A 22645-nucleotide genomic window follows, 5' to 3' on the forward strand; every position below is an offset into this window, starting at 1 on the left:
TCGTAGGTCGCTTTGCGGGACTCCCAGGAGATGGATGTTTGTTGTTGGTTAAGATTCGCTACTCGGAACAAAAAAGTACCAAGTAGCACGGTCTATAGTGAGCCCGTTGTGGAATTACCTGGCACAGGAGCGGGGCTGTAACAGGGACGGTGGGGGCCCCTGGAGATGGATGGACCTCACTACCGGCTATATATCATCTGGTGGGTGTAGGGATAGGTCGTCTCTACTGGATAGATGGGTGTGGAATGGCAGAATGGAATCCATTCCATTCTCCCGCCGCGGATAGGTATGGGACGCCAAGGTCACTCACTACAGATGGGTATGGGACGCCAAGGTCACTCACTAGATATGGGTATGGGACGCCAAGGTCACTCACTAGATATGGGTATGGGACGCCAAGGTCACTCACTAGATATGGGTATGGGACGCCAAGGTCACTCACTAGATATGGGTATGGGACGCCAAGGTCACTCACTAGATATGGGTATGGGACGCCAAGGTCACTCACTAGATATGGGTATGGGACGCCAAGGTCACTCACTAGAGATGGGTATGGGACGCCAAGGTCACTCACTACAGATGGGTATGGGACGCCAAGGACACTCACTACAGATGGGTATGGGACGCCAAGGACACTCACTACAGATGGGTATGGGACGCCAAGGTCACTCACTAGAGATGGGTATGGGACGCCAAGGTCACTCACTAGAGATGGGTATGGGACGCCAAGGTCACTCACTACAGATGGGTATGGGACGCCAAGGACACTCACTACAGATGGGTATGGGACGCCAAGGACACTCACTACAGATGGTTATGGGACGCCAAGGTCACTCACTACAGATGGGTATGGGACGCCAAGGACACTCACTACAGATGGGTATGGGACGCCAAGGACACTCACTACAGATGGGTATGGGACGCCAAGGTCACTCACTACAGATGGGTATGGGACGCCAAGGACACTCACTACAGATGGGTATGGGACGCCAAGGTCACTCACTACAGATGGGTATGGGACGCCAAGGTCACTCACTAAAGATGGGTATGGGACGCCAAGGTCACTCACTAAAGATGGGTATGGGACGCCAAGGACACTCACTACAGATGGGTATGGGACGCCAAGGTCACTCACTAGAGATGGGTATGGGACGCCAAGGACACTCACTACAGATGGGTATGGGACGCCAAGGACACTCACTACAGATGGGTATGGGACGCCAAGGTCACTCACTAAAGATGGGTATGGGACGCCAAGGACACTCACTAAAGATGGGTATGGGACGCCAAGGACACTCACTAAAGATGGGTATGGGACGCCAAGGACACTCACTAAAGATGGGTATGGGACGCCAAGGACACTCACTAAAGATGGGTATGGGACGCACAAGTCACCTCACCTCAGAACCACTTGATGACAATCACAGTTACTGTAGTCAATTCGCTGTAGTTGGTAAAAGTGGCTATGAGCCAAAGTTATTTTTTTGTAATTTTCCTTGACAATTACAATCACGTGGCAATTACAATCATCGTAGGTTGTCGATCACCAGCCTGATATAATTCACAGTACCCAGTTGCACCGGACCAGACACACAGGATGCCCGTATGTATCATCACCAGCTTGGAATGATACGTGTCCTCAGACAATGATACAGGGGCCGCCCCTGTATCATTGTAGCGGCTGGGCCCCCCCCCCCCTGGGAGCATCACCAGCTTGGTCATATTTTCCAGCAGACAGAACAGGTTCTGTTTCCAGGTACCCAGGTTCTGAGGCTGAGACTAAGAGACCAGAGCCCGGGCCCTGTAGCTCTATTAGGACTGAACAGATGTTGACCAGACCACACACTAGAAGGTGAAGGGACGATGACGTTTCGGTCCGTCCTGGACCATTCTCAAGTCGATTGTGAGAATGGTCCAGGACGGACCGAAACGTCGTCGTCCCTTCACCTTCTAGTGTGTGGTCTGGTCAACATACTTCAGCCACGTTATTGTGACTCCTCGCCTGCACAGGACTGAACAGAGTCACGTATTCTCTGCCCTAAATATAGGCTTCACCAGCCATGATACCCACCACGTGAAAGACGTGTTTGCAGCCGAGGGGAACTCTAACTAGTTATACACCTGTCTACCTGCCCGTCACTTATATACAAATACAAACTTCCTTCCCCTTTACGGGCTCACCATAGCCCGTGCTACTTGCCCCGCTCCTGTGCCAGGTAAGTTACGGGCTCACCATAGCCTTGCTACTTGGAACTTGTTCAGAGTAGCTGAATCTATAACAACAACAATTATCCTTGTCACCTAATACACGCCTACGACGGCTTGAATAATCATGAACGGACTGAATTTGATAAGGACGGACTGGAACATTGTCGATTCTTCATTTTCAGATGTATGGGGCGTGTCTATACCTGTTTCATTCTTCTCCTTCTCATCTTCCCTTTCCTTTACCTTCCTCTTCCATCCTCCCCACCTGTCACTTTCCCATCCTCTCCCACATCTAGAGCACCACAGACGATTCACAGTGATGGGACCACGTGGCATGTCTTCTGGTAATGCTAGTGGGGGGGGGAAGGGAAAGGTAAAGGAAAGGGAAGATGAGAAGAAGAAGAATGGAATAGGTTGGGAACACGAAATATGGTGTACTATGGGGTCCTTGAATTACCATCTTCGTCACCTTAGCGAGACAATCCTATGCCATCTTCACACTGTCTTGGTCACCTGGCTGACCGTAAACCTTCCCACTTCCACCTGAAGACTGAAGCCTCGATAGCAATCCGTACGATTTAACGATGGTTGGTTGGCACGCGAAGAACAACAAAAAAGTGTCCATTAAATCACAATGAGACGCCGCCGCAATTGAAAACTTGATAACCTAAGCGTCAGTTGTTTCTCAAAGTCTTCCGTCAAGGGGAGACGGAGGAGCCTGGCAAAGGACGAGGTCTAAGACCGATGATTTGAAGCTATAATTCAACACTGCCGGTGACGAGGTGCGGGCGGTAATCATCAGTGAGTTACCACATGTGACGGCGACGACCCGGCCTAGACCCGGTCAAGACCGGGCCAAGACCGGGCCAAGACCGGGCCAAGATCGAGCCAAGACCCGGCCAAGCTCTAACCATCGTCCCCAGGCACTCCACCAGAGTCCTATCCTCTGTCACCTCTCCTAATTCGTCGACGCTCTATCACCAATTATCTAACTCTCATACGTAATTTGCCAATTCTCTTACCTAATTCGATAAATCCAGTACCTATTTCGCTAACTCTCTTCTTTAATTCCCTTTTTATTATTTGAACACATCCTTCCCTCGTTAACACTCTTCTCTGCTTCCTAACACACTTCGTTGCTTCGTTATCTCTCTTCCCTGCATCGCTAACCCTTTTCCCTGCTTCACTGTCTCTCATTCCTTCTTTGCTATATTCAGTCCTCTCTCAATCATATCCTTTTATCGCCAATTTTTATCCATCTCTCTCTCTCTAACTCCCATTAGTTTTCAATAGACCTGATGCCCTAAACCCGTCCTCTAAATAAACAAGGTCTGTCTGTTCGAAGCTGAAGTGAAGCTAAAACCGAGTGACGCTCGGGTTAATCTTCACTATAATCTTCACTATAGTCTATATATTCACTATTTTTATATTTTAAAATTGTATAAAATATAATGGATATTTTTCATTTTATATATATACCTTCTACCATCTAGAAGGCTAAGAAACACTAAATCACTTAATCTTTCCTTTCTGTTTCGACTATTAGTCAAGGACGCTTTTTTTAGGACAACACTGAAGACACAAGTATACTAAGAACACGTGCAGTTGTTGTTGTTTTAGATTTAGCTACTCAGAATGAAATGTCCATGTAGCACGGGCTATGGCGAGCCCGTAAACACGTGCAGACACATGCATGTATATAAGCGTGGAGGGCAGCCCACTCTGCCATTAAGTAGACCTTTATCGTACAGGTCTGAGAAGGGACGGGAACAATCAGGATGGGGGGGGGAAGCGCCAAGCCATTAGGACTATATAACAATGGGAAGGGGTCAGGATAAGGATCTGGAATGGGACATTAGGACACGAATAATGCCCAACGACTCGAACGGTCGGGAATTGAACGCCGACCTGCAGGAAGCGAGACCGTCGCTCTACCACCCTGCCCAAGTAATTGGGAGAGGATCGTGAATGTAGGAAGCACCTTCAGTAATAGACTTAAATGTTCCCATTAACCACCAAGGTGGTGATATACCCATTCAAGCCTTCCCCTTACGCCTGGGGCATGAAATAACATCTCTGGGGGTAGTGGCGGAGAATACCTACCATATGTTGACCAGAACACACACTAGAAAGTGAAGGGACGACTACGTTTCGGTCCATCCTGGACTTGAGAATGGTCCAGGACGGACCGAAACGTCGTTGTCCCTTCAGTTTCTAGTGTGTGTGGTCAGGTCAACATATTTCAGCCACGTTATTGTGACTCCTCGTCTGAATATAATAAGTATACCTAGGTCATAAAAGTATTTGTGTGTACGTCTGATACCATACTCCTTGTGAGGGAGGAAATGTATATTTTTACCTCTCAGAATGTTTGGTAATATGTTTATTTGTGATGTGTGTCTATGTATATATTAACACGTTGTACTGAACGGGGTGAGAATAGCTTGAGCTACCTCATCCCTTTGTGTGTATTTTACCTCAATAAACTTATTTCAATTTCAATTCGTCTGAATACCTACCATATATTAACCTGTAATAATTTCCTCCATACTTGTATAAAATTGTGTAACTTGTGCTGTCGTGATGAACAGTACAGAGAGCCTATACTTATCCATTACACACCAGATGTAGAATGAAAGTTTTTTACCCAACTGACGCCTATTTTGATGAGTATTATTACTGTGCTCTGCCACAATATATACACATCAAAGGACACAGAAATTGTTGCATTCATGACAGTAATTACTTTAAGTGAAATTCGATTATTTGGCGACACACAAACATTAAGTGCTCAGGTGCATGCACTCCAGAGCTGTCTGGCTCTTTCCACACACACACACACACACACACACACACACACACACACACACACACACACACACACACACACACGACCTGGGGGTTGATATCAGGCCAGACCTGTCCCCTGAAGCTCATATCAAGAGGATAACATCAACGGCATATGCCAGGTTAGCTAACATAAGAACTGCCTTTAGAAACTTGTGTAAGGAATCTTCCAGAACATTATATACCACATATGTCAGACCAATCCTGGAGTATGCGGCTCCAACATGGAGTCTATATCTAGTCAAGCATAAGACTAAACTGGAAAAGGTTCAAAGGTTTGCCACCAGACTAGTACCCGAGCTGAGAGGTATGAGCTACGAGGAGAGACTACGGGAATTAAACCTCACTTCGTTGGAAGACAGGAGAGTTAGGGGGGACATGATCACCACATTCAAGATTTTCAAGGGAATTGATAGGGTAGATAAAGACAGGCTATTTAACACAAGGGGCACACGCACTAGGGGACACAGGTGGAAACTGAGTGCCCAAATGAGCCACAGGGATATTAGAAAGAACATTTTTAGTGTCAGAGTGTTTGACAAATGGAATGCATTAGGCAGTGAGGTGGTGGAGGCTGACTCCATTCACAGTTTGAAGTGTAGATATGATAGAGCCCAATAGGTTTAGGAACCTGTACACCTGTTGATTGACGGGTGAGAGGCGGGACCAAAGAGCCAGAGCTCAACCCCCGCAAGCACAATTAGGTGAGTACACTCTCACACTCTGAGCATAACCGGGCTCTCTACCGTCCAGCCCAAGTTTTTTTTTTTTTTTTTTTTTTTTATTTTTACATGCAAGCATGCGTATAATGTACAAGAAAAACAGAACAAATAGAACATAGAACAAAAGTACAAAGCACACATATGTACAAGGACAAAGGAACAAATCAATAGAAGACCAGCCAGAAGGGCTGACCACAAAAAAAATGCATATACAAACAATACACAATTAGTAACACAGTGTAAAACAAACATAAGGGAAAACCCCAGGACAAAATGCACACAAAACAAGCCTGCTAACACCTCAAATACATACAGAGAGGCGAGAAACATACAAGAATAAGGACAATAACAATAAAGAAAACAGATCCGCCATAACAAACGGAAGGCAAAACATAACAAAGAGCACACGCCAACAGCCTGAAGGGCACACAATATGACAAACAAGTGCACACGACATCCATAACCGAACACACAAACGCACAGGAACCGCACACCCCCCCACGAGCCATACAAAAAAACCCACAAAACAAACCGGAGCACGCAGGAACCGGGAAACAATACCCACCCCACCCACTCACATACACACCCCACAACCAGGCAACACAAAATACATAGAAATCACTTGCGAGGAACATCGGAAGAAACGTACTTCTCCGGGAACAGCACACAAGGATATTTCGACTTGTAAGCTTCCCAGACGAGATCGTCAAGGTCGGTAGGGTTTTTGATCCCCCGCGCTCGAGCGGGTATCATAAACTCAGGAACATCTATATCTGGCGGCATCGGCCAATGCCTAAGGTCACTGACGCAAGTCGCATAACGAGGCTGGGGAGCGCCAACCACGCCCTTCGAGGAAGCAGATGACACCAGAGAAGCGGACGAGGGTCGCCGAGCCTGCCACGCCTTCGCTATCGGAGCAGGTGTCGGACGCTGAGACGATAGCACTTCCACGGATACCGCAGGAGACACGGAAGGGACTGCAGGAAACGGAAGAGGCGGCAAGACCGCTGCCGAGGAAACGGGTAACGAGGAAGGGGCCACAGAACATCCAGAGCGAGCATCCTTTCTCAACATCACCACCAGACCACCCCGCTCACCACCAACTACAGCAGGGGGAACCACCGCCCACGAAGAACCGGAGCCATCCGACGCAGGCAACGCACCTGAAGCAGGACCCTCGGACACCGAACCAGAAGTGGAGGCCGAAACGCCGGCACCGGCATCCTCAGGCAAGTGTACCTCCGCCACCACCGTAGTGTGCACCACATCCGGAGCCACGCCACCGTCAACGGAAGTACGACACTCGTCGAATTCGCCAACATCAGCCCACACAGAAGAACGCCGGGAACGCTTAGGCTCGGGCCGCACATCATCAGACCCGGAGGCAGACTCAGCGACCCGCGCAGCACCAACCGAGCGAACCGACGCACGCCGCAGCACGGCAGCCTCCTCAACCACACGGGGCACCAGGCCAGGCACAGGAGGGAATTCCGGATCCACCTCATCTCCCAGCACAGCCGGGACAGACGGCGAGGGTGCAGGGACCGGGACAGACACAGCAGAGGAAGAACTGGAAGACGAGGGGTCTGAGCAAACGGCAGGCGGAAGAGGCGCAGGGACACCAGCTGGAGCACTAGGCGAGGACCCAACCTCTGGAAGAGATGCGGCAACAACAGGGGGCGCAACAGGCGGAGCAACAGCTGCTACAGAGGGCACCTCCTCAGCCGAAGAGACGTCCATACCCACAGGAAGGGGCGGAAAATCCTCCTCACTGAAGAGGTTCACTGGTGCAACAGGAGGCGCAGAACAGTCAGCAGCCTGATGGCCCAAAAGACCACAACGATAACACGTCCGCGGCTGACGGGCGTAAAACACCCGAACGTTGTACCCCATAAGGCGCACAGAGGACGGAATATCCGCCCGGAGTCTCATGCCCAGGGTGCGAATGTTAGACCTCACACCCTTAAGAGGACTAGAAGACACCACGTTCACTCTCACACTAACAACTGCGCCAAACCGCCCGAAATACCGCCGTAGCAGTGCCTCTGGAAACTCCAAGGGAGCCCCATGCACACTGATGTAAGTAAGTGCACCACTTCTATCCGAGAGGGTGACAGTGCCCGCACCATCCGGCAGGGGCAGTGTCCGCCCCTCGTATCGCCGGAGAAAATCGCGATACGCCGCCTCCTCTGCAAACTTCACAATGGCCCTACGGGCCGTTACCAACTCGACCCCATAAATCGCAAACACAGGGACAGAGAGCAGTTCACAAGCCAGGGCAATCTCCGGGTAACCAGCCCGCACAGAGAACTCTAGTCCCACAGACTGAGCCCGGACGACTGGGGGTAGAGGGACCCCCATCGTAACGCCACGTCAGCACAGGCGAGCAGGCACACACCCGCCCCCAACCGGCCGAAACGGGCAAACAACACCAAACTGCTGGAGCGCCGATTCAACACGTCTGCCCCGCACCGAAGCTAGGGCCAGACCACTCCAGCCCAAGTGGTTGTCATTCTACAGGAAGTATATGAAAATAAACTGTTGCAATAATGTTTAAGCAACTCTTGATCTCTTGATCTATTAAAAAACCAGAGTTTGGAAACAACGAGAAATTGTCACGTTGTTCAAAATCAATTTAAAACTTGTAATGCACTATTTCTTTGGGGAGACTTCTAATGAGCAAAAGATGAATCTTTAAACAAGTTCCTGCATCAGGTTCCGGATCAACCTGACTGTGATGGCTAAGTGAACCTACGGGTCGTTAACTCAAATAGCTTCACTAGCAAGCCTCCTTGGGGATAGCAAGGGCTATCCTCCAAGGAGGCTTGACCTCGGCCAAGCTAACAGAACTCTTGAAATCTGCCACAGGGTAAACAATTATTAAACAGACACCATTATGAGTGTCTTAAACTGTCAAGACAGGCTTCTTTACAAGTGCATGCCTTGTTAACCACCACCTTCCCACTCAGGTAACCGCGCTACGCTTAACCTCTGACCCCTGACACCCTCCCTGACCCCCCCCCCCTTCCACACACATCTTGAGGAGGCAAGCCATAACCACTTTCTAATTCCTAGACACGATTTAGTGATAGTTGAACAGAGGCATCAGGTGATAGATATGTTTTTTGTTACCGAAGGGAATTGAACCCAGGTCTCTGGTGGGTGTATTTACTATTTGTGTCTGCAGAATCAAGTTATTTAGCTCTTGGACCCCGCCATTCTAACCAATCTATTTTTCCTCTGTTATGTCTACTACATATATTTCTCTCTATCACACGCACACACATCCCCCAGGAAGCAGCCCGTAACAGCTGTCTAACTCCCAGGTACCTATTTACTGCTAGGTGAACAGGAGCATCAGTGTGCAAAAAACTCTGCCCATTTGCAGACGAGGAGTCACAATAACGTGGCTGAAATATGTTGATCAAACCACACAAACTTCCGCCCATTTGTTTCCACCTCAGCCGGGGATCGAACCCGGGCCCTAAGGACTACGACCCCAGAGCGCTATCCACTCAGCCGCGAGGCCCCGATTGTGTGTGTGTGTGTTTACTAGTTGTGTTTTTTTGCGGGGGTTGAGCTTTGCTCTTTCGGCCCGCCTCTCAACTGTCAATCAACTGTTTACTAACTACTTTTTTTTTTTTTTTTTTTTTTTTCCCCACACCACACACACACACACACACCCCAGGAAGCAGCCCGTTACAGCTGACTAACTCCCAGGTACCTATTTACTGCTAGGTAACAGGGGCACTTAGGGTGAAAGAAACTTTGCCCATTTGTTTCTGCCTCGTGCGGGAATCGAACCCGCGCCACAGAATTACGAGTCTTGCGCGCTATCCACCAGGCTACGAGGCCCCTCCACCAGGCTACGAGGCCCCTATTACGAGCCTATTGGGCTCTATCGTATCTACACTTGAAACTGTGTATGGAGTCAGCCTCCACCACGTCACTTCCTAATGCATTCTATTTGTCTACCACTCTGACACTAAAAAAGTTCTTTCTATTATGTTATGCGGTAATTGGTTCCACTAATCAACAACCCTGTTACCGAACAGAAGCCATAAGATATCGAGCAAACAACTCGGTCCTGCAGGCACAGATGACTGACGAAGATTAAGCCACCCATGAGGTGGCATGGGCATGAATAGCCCGTAACCCAGGCACTGATGATTGATGAATACACCCCCATCAACACACTTCCACGGGAGACATCTCCCGTCACGCAGGGTGCAGTCGCACCTCCACAGATCTCCAGTATCTGCTCTTGATACTGGTAATGGCTCAAAAGGGCCACCACTTACGGGCTATTCATGCCCGTGCCACCTTTTGGGTGGCTTAATCTTCATCAATCAATCAATCGACACACTTCCGGCAGTCTGGAGTGCGAGACGCAGGCGCGTGCCGCAAGCGGACTTGACGTCACCACCAACGACTTAATCACATGTTACCATTTTGCCTCAAGACGCTGCAAAGGTTTCCTCCCACACCCTTGTGGTTAGTGCTGTGGGCGTCCCCATGGTTACCACACCATTAACCCGCCGGTGTTGCTGCTGTTGTTGTGGCAACACTGTGAGAGGCCGCCCTGAAACCCCCCTCTTCCCCCCCACACACACACATACCAGATGATTGACAGTTGAGAGGCGGGACCAAAGAACCAGAGCTCAACCCCCGCAAGCACAACTAGGTGAGTACACAAACATGGGGTCCAAGAGTTAATGCACGATAACACAGGCACAAATAGGCGAGTGCACACGTTGCACATGAGAAGATTCTGGAGGTCTTTACATTAGAGCAAGAATTTTATTATCAATAGAAGGCACCAAACCGGGAAACATTAGAGCAAGATCAGGTACCAGAGCTGAGGGGTACTGAACCAAGCCCAGCAAAACTAGGACCCGCTGAGATACCCCAGAAACGAGGTAAACAAGCACTTGATACAGCTGGGTACGACTGAGGTATGGGACCAGAAATCACCGTGGGTACTAAGAGAAGGAGCGGAAGCCTTGCGCTGTCCCGTTACCTGTAATATAACATCAATGGAAAGAGGGGGAACTGCCAGAGATTTGGAAGACAGCCAATGTTGGAACAATATACAGGCAACAAGCCACAATACCTTGGTTGAAAATTAGACCCCAAACTAAAAAAAATCTGAACATAAAGGAAAAACGACGTCCATCCTGGACTATTATGACCCTAGTGACAATATAACAAAACTGAATCAGACAGAAACCATTCCGTCTACGGCCCAGTGGCACTGACTTGTACATCATGGTAGGTAACGAGAAAAACAACAATAAATAACCAGAACATTTGAAGAGAAGAGCATGCATAGCACAACACCAGCACGGGTTCACGGATGGTAAATCCTGCCTCACAAACTTCATTTAGTTCTCTGTACAGACCACTATTAGACAAGATAGAGAAGGTGGAAAGCCTTCGATAAAGTACACAACAGGACACTAGAGAACAAAATGGAGAAACAAGCGGGAGTGAGTGATGGTATTCAAGGGAATAAAGGAGTAACTATGGGGTTGAAGACAGAACCAAATTAAGAGACACCTACAGAGGGGATAGTTTTGCAGGCTATGAGTCACAATAACTTGGTTAAAGTAAGTTGACCAGATCACACTAGAAGGTGAAGGAACGACGACGTTTCGGTCCAGGACGGACCGAAACGTCGTCGTCCCTTCATCTTCTAGTGTGTGGTCTGGGATAGTTTTCTTACTCTAAAATGTTCGATGGTAATGAAAAAACTTAAACTAAATATGACCGAAGACCGATAAACTACTGGATGACCTAAACCAAATGAAAGAATTGCCGTAAGTGGCTACTTGAGTGTAACTCAATCAAGTGCAAAGTAATGAAGCTGGGTGCTGGTAAAGATGAGACTCACTGTTCACAGTAAACAGTGCCCCGGAAGCTGGCACCGTTGCTCGTACATGTACAGTGAAAAGATGCTCAATGGTTCGTCTTCTTGCTTAGTTCATCTCCAGCTGGTCTTACTGTCTTGCCTACTTGACGTTACTATTACACTGAATAACTTGACTCTGTCGGACGTGATCCTGTTGGACGTGATGCTGTCGGACGTGACTCCATAGTGTTTGAGCCACTTCTAGCTTTGATTGCTTGATTTGACTGCCTCCAAAACAAACATTTTCTAACTTCTTTCTTCACATTTTACCGATAATTCTCATAAATATTTCTTAGAAAACTTTTATCCCCTACGAAAAGAAATGATTTCTAGTGTACACCTTCTTCCCTCTCTCCCTCCCTCCTTCCTTCCCCCTCACTAGGGATTTCCCTCCCCTCAGGGGCACCCCTCACCAGACGTCTCCTGGACACCTGCCGGGTAGGAACAGCTGGACTTCTCACCTGGAGGTAATTGTCCGTCTCCTTGCCGGCGGCAAATGTTGAAACGACGAACCGGAAGATGTCTTAGAGGAGGTATTACAAGGATGTCCTGTGGGTGGTGGGGGTGGGGCTGGTGGGGGTGGGGCTGGTGGGGGTGGTGGTGGTGGGGGTGGGGGTGGTGGGGGTAGTGCTAGGGGAGGTGGGGGTGGTGGGGGTAGTGCTAGGGGAGGTGGGGGTGGTGGGGGTGGGGCTGGTGGGGATGGGGGTGGGGTGGTGGGGGTGGTGGGGGTAGTGCTAGGGGAGGTGGGGGTGGTGGGGGTAGTGCTAGGGGTGGTGGGGATTGGGGAAGGGGAAGAGGCCGCCCTCTCAAGCGTCCACAACGTCACTAAACTGAAGTAATAAATTGATTGGACCTAACCTAACCAAACCGAGGACCCCTACGGATAGAAAACGGGTCATCACGTCAATTTTTACGAGCCCCTTTGATTAATAGCAGGTCAGTTTATTTTGTCCTTAGGGGTTTGTATACGTCAAAATGTGATGTAGTAGTAATAAAGAGAATGGGTCGTTAGTGGGGGTGGAAGTGGAGAACCTCAAGGTCATTCTTGTAACTTAACAAGATTTACTTGCGGGCTCTCTCTCTCTCTCTCTCTAGTGGCTTCGACGGAAACAGGAAGCCGGCGGCTTGCCTCACCCCACGTTACAGTACACCTGTCACCAGTAGCCACACCTCACATACATCAACCACTCACCCACTGCCTCTCTCCAATTCCTCACCACTTGTCAAGTGGTGAGGAATACAAGAAAACTTCAGTAACTCATTCTGTAGTAAATCAATACATTGCTATATTAATGATATAAATGCCTCTATACACTAAGAGTTATTCACTTAGAAATTTAATAAAAAATATTTTTAAAGTGAAATTTTTTACATAAATTCGGAACTTTTTTTCAACAATGTCAGTCCATGTTGGTGCGGGTGGTTGTGGAACTGAAACTAATTCCTCCAGTGGTCATGTCTGTCTCCCTCGCTCTTCCTCTTTATCACCACCTCGCAATTCCACCCTTCCTTTACCTGAATTTCCATCCTCAATTTTTCTTTCTCTTGACGCTCTTTCTCGTTTACTTGTCTAGTTACATTCCGTTATCTTCTTTCCCTCTCTCCCTATTTCATCCCTCATCCCCCCCCCCGTTCCTCACCTTTCCTCAAATCTATATCATCTCTCATCCATTCCTTTTGTATCCACTCCTCTTCCACCTGTTATGTCTCACTCGTCAGCCAGGGATCAATACACTTCCCTCCCCCTCCCTTGCTAGTTACATGATTACGATGTTTTTAGGATCAGAACCTACAAAAGCCGGACGAGAGGTAACCGAGTCCTTCTGTCCGGTACACTGATAGTTCTCGAAAACCTCTTTGTCGCCCGACACTGTCGACGCCCACGAAAGGTTTCAGAGTCTATACTGCAGGAGGACAGACAAATGCACAAGTTATACCTTGAATACGATGCATTATATAATGGTTATAGGTCATTTTTTTCCGAGTTTCTGGTGTTCATAATAGAGTCGAGTGACACTTATTCCCCCTTAAGAGAAGTTGAAATGTGGGAGAAACAAACCTGTTTTGTATTATTTTTGGAGGAGGATTTGTAAGTGGAGCCAAGGCGGTACAGGAGAGTCCGACACGGACGACGGAGACACCATTGTCGCGCGAGGCTCCCTGCGTCACCCAGGCGACGTCGCGCGACTTGCGCCCTTGCGTAGGAGGGTGTGAGGGGTCGTGTTGGCCGGGACACCGGGTCAGGTGTTTGTAAATCTCGGCTGACTATTTAGTTACGGAAAGAGAACACCGGATGAAGCGCGGCTCCAGACTGGGGTGTCCCGCTGGTCCCGTTGTTGCTTGTTCTCTCGTTATTGTCGCCGTTACCGGCGTTATTGTCACCGTTACCGGCGTTATTGTCGCCGTTACCGGCGTTATTGTCACCGTTACCGGCGTTATTGTCGCCGTTACCGGCGTTATTGTCGCCGTTACCGGCGTTATTGTCGCCGTTACCGGCGTTATTGTCGCCGTTACCGGCGTTATTGTCGCCGTTACCGGCGTTATTGTCGCCGTTACCGGCGTTATTGTCGCCGTTACCGGCGTTATTGTCGCCGTTACCGGCGTTATTGTCGCCGTTACCGGCATTATTGTCGCCGTTACCGGCGTTATTGTCGCCGTTACCGGCGTTATTGTCGCCGTTACCGGCGTTATTGTCGCCGTTACCGGCGTTATTGTCGCCGTTACCGGCGTTATTGTCGCCGTTACCGGCGTTATTGTCGCCGTTACCGGCGTTATTGTCGCCGTTACCGGCGTTATTGTCGCCGTTACCGGCGTTATTGTCGCCGTTACCGGCGTTATTGTCGCCGTTACCGGCGTTATTGTCGCCGTTACCGGCGTTATTGTCGCCGTTACCGGCGTTATTGTCGCCGTTACCGGCTTTATTGTCGCCGTTACCGGCATTATTATCGCCGTTACCGGCGTTATTTCCCCGTTACCGGCGTTATTGTCGCCGTTACCGGCGTTATTGTCGCCGTTACCGGCGTTATTGTCGCCGTTACCGGCGTTATTGTCGCCGTTACCGGCGTTATTGTCGCCGTTACCGGCGTTATTGTCCCCGTTACCGGCGTTATTGTCCCCGTTACCGGCGTTATTGTCGCCGTTACCGGCGTTATTGTCGCCGTTACCAGCGTTATTGTCGCCGTTACCAGCGTTATTGTCGCCGTTACCAGCGTTATTGTCGCCGTTACCAGCGTTATTGTCGCCGTTACCAGCGTTATTGTCACCGTTACCAGCGTTATTGTCGCCGTTACCACAAGCGTTATTGTCTCCGTTACCAGCGTTATTGTCGCCGTTACCAGCGTTATTGTCTCCGTTACCGGCGTTATTGTCGCCGTTACCGGCGTTATTGTCGCCGTTACCAGCGTTATTGTCTCCGTTACCGGCGTTATTGTCGCCGTTACCGGCGTTATTGTCGCCGTTACCGGCGTTATTGTCGCCGTTATCGGCGTTATTGTCGCCGTTACCGGCGTTATTGTCGCCGTTACCGGCGTTATTGTCGCCGTTACCAGCGTTATTGTCGCCGTTACCAGCGTTATTGTCGCCGTTACCAGCGTTATTGTCGCCGTTACCAGCGTTATTGTCGCCGTTACCACAAGCGTTATTGTCGCCGTTACCACAAGCGTTATTGTCCCCGTTACCAGCGTTATTGTCTCCGTTACAAGCGTTATGGTCGCCGTTACCAGCGTTATTGTCGCCGTTACCACAAGCGTTATTGTCTCCGTTACCAGCGTTATTGTCGCCATCGTCACCACCAACGTCATCAACGACGTCGTTACCAACACCGCAACCAGGGCCCCTCTGCATGGAGAGGAGAGACGTCGTGACGCACCACCAACGCAGGTTCAAGGACGGTAAATCTTGTCTCACAGGTTTAAGGGCGGGCAGACTGCCTTTTCCTGGACTGTCCGAAAGCCTTTGACAAAGTACCCCATAAGAGGCTGATGCTCAAGATGGAGGGAATAGGCAAGAGGAACTGGTAGGGTGCTCCAGTAGGTAAGGGAGGCTTAAGAAGCCACCTCCGCGGGGTAAGATGCTTGACATCGCCAGTACCAAGACGGGACCAGTTTCAAGTAATGGTGATTATACAGTGTGGAGTTGCTGGTGTAGGTGGCAGTGAGGCGGAGAAAGAGACGGACGGAGGATCGAACTCGGACGGAACAATGGGCGGAATGTCAGAGATAAAAAAAGACGATTGACAGGAGGTGGTCGGTGTAAAAAAAACAGACAGGGAGGCGGTCGGGCACGCAAGCATGCACGCGCGCGCACACTCACACTCACACACACACACACCAAATGGAATGCATTAGACAGTGATGTGGTGGAGGCTGACTCCATAGACAGCTTCATATGTAGATATGATAGAACCCAGTGGGCTCAGGAATCTGTACACCAGTTGAGGGACAGTTAAGAGACGGGACAAAAGAGCCGAAGCTCAACCCCTGCAAGCACCACTAGGTGAGTACACATGCAACATACGACCCAAGACGGAGAATAAAATTAAAACACCGAGACCAGCGGGAGGAGAAGGTAATCTAACGGGTCTCTGCTGAGAGAGAGAGAGAGAGAGAGAGAGAGAGAGAGAGAGAGAGAGAGAGAGAGAGAGAGAGAGAGAGAGAGAGAGAGAGAGAGAGAGAGAGAGAGAATTATCGTTATGGACAACCTCGTAATACTTGGGATCCCGTAACCAATTTAGTAAATAAAAACAAGTATTGCCACAATCGAGGTAAGAGGCACATATCTAGCACACCTGCGAACACACCTGCCCCCCCACACACCTCCAGTCAACACATCCTGTGTATATCCACATACACACCCAGTGTTCCCACCCATCCAAAATACTTCCCTCAGGAACATCAATCCAAGAATGGGTGCCAAAGTTACTAAACACCTTCAGGAAATAAACACGAACGCAGAGGCAAAGGTTCCTACCTTTGCCAGCGAGCGTTCGTTACCTATCTGCTTCTAGGAACACCTGTGTAACAGAATAATAGTTGGCTTCTATGCAAGGCAAAAAATAGCCATGACTATTCGTAGAGGCAAAATGTACAGCCAAGAAAGGAAGGCAAGAGAACGAAACGAATGATAATCGGGGAGGAAAAGGACGACGAAAAGGAGGCGGAGAAGGAAGGAGACCTCGGAGGATGGATACCATCCTTCTTGGCCTCACCTGTCAAGATGCTTCGAGTCTGGCGAGCTTAACGGAAGGAGGAGGAGACGTTTTTACACGTGCAGGTGTCAGGGGGGGGGGGGAGGGGGGGGGGAGGGGGGGCTTTTCCGGGAACTTTTTGTGTCGCCAGGTGGCGCCAGCCTCGTCTGCTGCGGTTCCCACATCGTGTAAGTGTCCGAGCGTGGGATTCGTACAGGTGTCGAAGTGCGGGCCTCGTACAGATGTCGAAGCGCGGGCCTCATACAAGTGTCGAAGCGCGGGCCTTATACAGGTGTCGAAGCGCGGGCCTCGTACAGGTGTCGAAGCGCGGGCCTCGTACAGGTGTCGAAGCGCGGGCCTCGTACAAGCGTGTGTCCGTATCCTTTCCTAACGATACAAAAATCAGCATAAAAATACCTTCTGTAAAAGACACTGAAAAACTATAAGCCGATATCAGTGATGTCTTCGATCATTCAACAGAAAATACCATTTTTAACAGTGATAAACCCCAAGTATTTAGGTACGATAGAAATGAAGATCTTAAACGAAATACACAGCACAAAACACGATCAAATACACTCACAGAAGGATAACAACGAGTAAAGGATCTGGGAATAAGGATATCACAGCTGACCTAAACTTTAATCAACATAACACAGCAAATATAGCATCAGCCAGCAAAATGATTGGAAGGATTATGAGAACCTTCAAATCCAAGGATTTCAACACAATGCTCATACTATTCAAATCTCTATTGTGTTGTCCAGTCTTGAGTACCACTTGATACTCACTTCAGAGCGGGGGAAGATTGTTGAAATGGAGGGACTATAGAGAACATATACGGGGGACGCTTATAGAGACGATAAAGCACTTAAATGATTGGCACAGTCTCAAAGCTCTCAAAATGTACTCATAGGAAAGGAGACGAGATCGAGTTATCACTATACATGGGAGATACTGGAACTCCAGGTCCTAAATTTCCACAGTAAAATACTAACATACTTTAACGAACGATATATGGTAGGAAATGCAGAATAGAACCTGAGAGGAATCGAGGTGTCATGGCCACAATCAGAGAACACTGTCTGAACACCTACTCAATAGCCTCTCGGGGATATGTAAGAAAATATTGCTGGAACAAAGGTGGACTTCAAGAAAAATTAGACACGTTGCTACAAGAAGTGTCGAACCGACCAGGTTGTAGTGAATATGTAGGCCTAAAAGAGCCGCCTCAGGCCACACAGTCTGTTGGTCCCCCAGTTACCACAAGTCAATCCAGGCCCCAGGCCGGACTTGAAGAACCCTTGGGAGTTGAAGAACCCCAGAGAGCCTACTCGACGTGTGATCTAGATCCAGGTACGAGTGAGGTCGTCGTGCAGGCGTGTGCATCAACTTGAGGGTCGTCTTGTAGGTGTGCGCGTCAACTTGAGGGTCGTCGTGTAGGTGTGTGCGTCAACTTGAGGGTCGTCGTGTAGGTGTGTGCGTCAACTTGAGGGTCGTCGTGTAGTTATGCGTCACCTTGAGGGTCGTACTTCTTGATTACCGATATTAATGGTCTGAAACAAGGACCACCGACACCGTAAAGAAGCACACCTAACTCACTACACGCAAAATATACAAGAATACAACTTTTTGCGCAAAAGGACACGAATATAATTTTTCGCTTGAGTTGAGCTCGTGCACCTGTTTTCCCGTCATGTTGGGTAATAAAACACAGCCACCCACCTCCACCATCCCCGTCTACACAACCATAGCAAAACCCGGCTCACTCTCTCGCGATTTGTCACCCCGTCAAAATACACTACTGTTTTACCCACTCAGAAACCTACGAAGCCAGGCAGCTTAACAAACTCACGGAGGTAGATGTATACTGAACGTCAGTATTAGTACGCTTCACTTGTTTACTAATACGACGTATTGTGAGGCTATTGGTAGGGTCCGTAAATTAATGCGACGTGGACGGGTTGTATAGACAGGTTATACCCGTGACTTCAGCTCGGCTGCTTCAGAAGGGGTGACTTTAGCGTGGCTGCTTCAGAAGGGTGTAGCGAGGTACCCACATAACAATCAGATGATTCTGTCTCGTCGATCAGCAACTTATGTGAAGGAGAAGATCGCATGGAGATATTTCCATGTCCTAAATTTCGATAATATAAATGTGTACCGAGGAAGGTTAAACGAGTGCACATGAGGAGCTCCATAGTCACAGTCTCACAAAGTGGGATGATATTAGAAGCAATGATACTGTCTTTGTCAGGAGTCAAGCATCTATGGAAAGATGTTTTGGGGACTGGAGAAGGCATCAGGACAGTCTGGATTAGGTACTAGAACACGGAAAGCATGATGAGTGGACCAAAGGAACCACAACTCATCAAAGCTTTATAATCAATTCTGGAGCAGTTTACTTCTGCTCGTGGTGTTTCAACTCAGCTGGAATACGTGTTAATTCCCATAATGAATAAACAAATAAAACGCAATGAATTCACCGGAGCATGATGTAGTTATGAGAATAATTTGAGGTAATTAAATGGGATCGAACGCACGCATCCCTGGAATGTTGAGGTTTGTCTGTTCTTGAGGGACTCCAGAGATGCAGCTTCGATTCTCGTGCTTTCTCAGCATCAGTATTTTCTCAGGGGTTAAACGTATCGCTGAAAACCACGGGATAAAGTGAACAGCGTCCTCTTCTGGTTAGGTTGGGTTGCGTAACGTTGGGTTTAAGGTGATTGGGTTGGAAAAGGTTGGGTTGGGAAAGACTTGGTTGGGTAAGGTTAGGTTTATTTGGGTAAGGTTAAGATACGTTGGGTAAGGTCAGGAAGGTTTTACGGTCCATTTGCTCACCGTCTTATGTACGATATCACGTGTACCTTAATATTCGACCGTTGAAAGTGAAAATGATAACGAGATTTTCCTGGCCACGATTACAAGTTCAATTTCTATTATTGTTGCAAACGGGAAGTATGTTATAAGAAAGAGTCAGTGCTTTTTGCCTACAATGCATTGCGATAGACATCTTGACATCATTGCGATAGACAACGACACGACAATCGATGATAGACAGCTTGACAGCATTTTTGCCGTAGGGGACGTCCTGATTAAATCCATATTTGACTTGTTCGTTCATCCTGAACAATGTTGTTATACGTTCTCTTACTGCTTATATGTGAACGGAGTTGAAGACGTTCTTGGCAAGTCGGAGAACACCCCTGTTACGCTTGACGGCTTACGAGAAATTAAGCTTGAGAGTGTATACGTTAGATGGAGTGATCATGTTCTCGGCTTGTCTTGTGTTGTAGCTGTTCAATACGAGGCTATAGGAACACTCTTGGTTACAAGGGCTTGGAGAAGAAGGGGGTGATATTACGGGTGTGTGAAGCAACAATACTGGACTCCCGTCCCCCCCCCCTCCCTCCCTCTCTCTCTCTCTCTCTCTCTCTCTCTCTCTCTCTCTCTCTCTCTCTCTCTCTCTCTCTCTCTCTCTCTCAACGATTTTTTAAATATCGTCCCAAATTTTTTTTACGATTTTTGCAAGGAATTTTATATGAAAAAATAACGAAAAATATATAAATTCATAAAAACTTGGCTTATTAGGCAAATCGAGCCTTGCATAGTAGGCCAAATAGTGCATTCTGGCTACTAGGTGCAACATATATATATGTTGTGGATTACAAAATGAATTATATAAATGGATTACAAAAGCCATATCAACATATATATTCTAAGTGTGGCCAAGTGGCAAAAATCTTGACCACAGAGTTAAAGACCATGAATATAGCATAAGACAAGTCAAGAGTCAAGTGCATCGATTGATCATATAAGAGATTAAAAGCATACAATTGACTGGATATAGTTATGCTAATATAGCGAGTGTAAATCTGTTAGAGAACAGTAGAGTGTAAATCTGTTAGAGAACAGTAGAGTGTAAATCTGTTAGAGAACAGTAGAGTGTAAATCTGTTAGAGAACAGTAGAGTGTAAATCTGTTAGAGAACAGTAGAGTGTAAATCTGTTAGAGAACAGTAGAGTGTAAATCTGTTAGAGAACAGTAAAGTGTAAATCAATTATTTAAAATACGACGATTTAGGCAATATTTTGCCGTTTTTCCACGTTTTTAGGAATTTTCAGTTTATTGTTATTTAAAGAAATGTAACTGAAAGCGAATTGTTGTATAATAGATTTAGCTCCAGGATTGTATTAACTCAAAAAGCTTCATAATGGATAAATTTGTGATAAATATCAAGTTATGTAAATAAGGACGTCTCTCTCCAAGCGAGTCGGGAGTCAGGATCAAGTATTACCTGTTTATGATTCTATATTTAATCATGTATATTCACTCATGTATTATCTCCTATAATGTATCCATCAAAAATACGTTATTGCATGTAAATATCCATTGAAAATACGTTAATACATGTAAATAATCAATTGAAAATACGTTATTACGTGTAAATATCCATTAAAAATACGTTATTACGTGTAAATATCCATTGAAAATACGTAAATACATGTAAATATCAATTGAAAATACGTTAATACATGTAAATGACATTACATGTTATTTACGTGTAATGAGAAGCAGGAGCAACGTTAACGACGTGAGAAATACCAGGGCCGCCAAGTCTCTATAAGCCGCAGCAACAGCACCACCAGACGGACCGTTCACAACCATGAAGCAATCAACAGTAGCAACATGCGCGCTCTGTTGCAATTAGAGCCATACAAGCACCAACAGAAGCTCTGCAAGCACTAACAGGAGCTGCACAAGCACCAACAGAAGCTGCACAAGCACCAACAGGAGCTGCACAAGCGCCAACAGAAGCTGCACAAGCACCAACAGGAGCTCCACAAGCACCAACAGGAGCTTCACAAGCACCAACAGGAGCTCCACAAGCACCAACAGGAGCTCCACAAGCACTAACAGGAGCTCCACAAGCACCAACAGGAGCTCCACAAGCACTAACAGGAGCTCCACAAGCACCAACAGGAGCTGCACAAGCACCAACAGGAGCTTCACAAGCACCAACAGGAGCTCCACAAGCACTAACAGGAGCTCCACAAGCACCAACAGGAGCTCCACAAGCACCAACAGGAGCTCCACAAGCACCAATAGGAGCTCCACAAGCACCAACAGGAGTTCCACAAGCACCAACAGAAGCACAAGACAGTAACAGTAGCTCCGAAATCCTCGCAAGGGAATCCGCAGTAGTTGGGAGGACAAGATGGCCGCCTCCAGCGAACGTCAAGGCCTTGAAAGACGTTGCAGGGGGAGGGGGAACACCTCTGGTCATCCCAGGACGTGCGTCGCGTTCCGTCCAGCGACGCACGTCACATCCGGAGGGCAGGAAGGGCAATACGTTGAATCAACGTTTATTACACGTCATCAACGTCGTTTGCCTAACATATGCGCACTAAGCAGCGCTAGCGGACCTTAAATACCAATTCGCGATATCGGGGACAGGAAGCCTGAACGTATAGACTTATTGTGGCCACCTCCCCCTTCCCGCAAAGGCCAACAACTGAGCTACCACATGAGGCAACCCACAACATGGATGTTAGAGTTTAACCCAAGCAAATGTAATGTAATGAAGATAGGGGTAGGAAGCAGGAGACCAGATACAAGGTATCACTTGGGAGATGAAATACTTCAAGAGTCAGAGAGAGAGAAAGACCTGGGGGTTGATATCACGCCAGACCTGTCCCCTGAAGCTCATATCAAGAGGATAACATCAGCAGCATATGCCAGGTTGGCTAACATAAGAACGGCCTTTAGAAA

The 22645-nt window shown here is 48.0% G+C and overlaps 1 protein-coding gene across 1 annotated transcript; it reads right to left on the bottom strand.

The window, feature by feature from the left end:
- Positions 1–13957: 13957 nt before the first annotated feature.
- On the bottom strand, positions 13958–15531 carry LOC123759778 (autotransporter adhesin BpaC-like). The gene is made up of 2 exons (XM_069318873.1): positions 14664–15531; positions 13958–14604 (listed from the first exon to the last, which is right to left on the bottom strand). The coding sequence occupies exons 1-2, from the start codon at positions 15529–15531 to the stop codon at positions 13958–13960; spliced, it is 1515 nt and encodes a 504-aa protein (XP_069174974.1).
- Positions 15532–22645: the final 7114 nt, after the last annotated feature.

Source organism: Procambarus clarkii, chromosome 8 (genome assembly GCF_040958095.1).
Source record: "Procambarus clarkii isolate CNS0578487 chromosome 8, FALCON_Pclarkii_2.0, whole genome shotgun sequence".
NCBI lineage: Eukaryota > Metazoa > Arthropoda > Malacostraca > Decapoda > Cambaridae > Procambarus > Procambarus clarkii.

Excerpts from the sequence above, each read along its gene's own strand:
- LOC123759778 (XM_069318873.1), bottom strand. The coding sequence starts at position 15,531 with ATGCAGAGGGGCCCTGGTTGCGGTGTTGGTAACGACGTCGTTGATGAC. Across the intron at positions 14,605-14,663 it reads TAACGGCGACAATAACGCCG|CCGGTAACGGCGACAATAAC; the intron begins GTAACGGGGAAA and ends GCGACAATAAAG.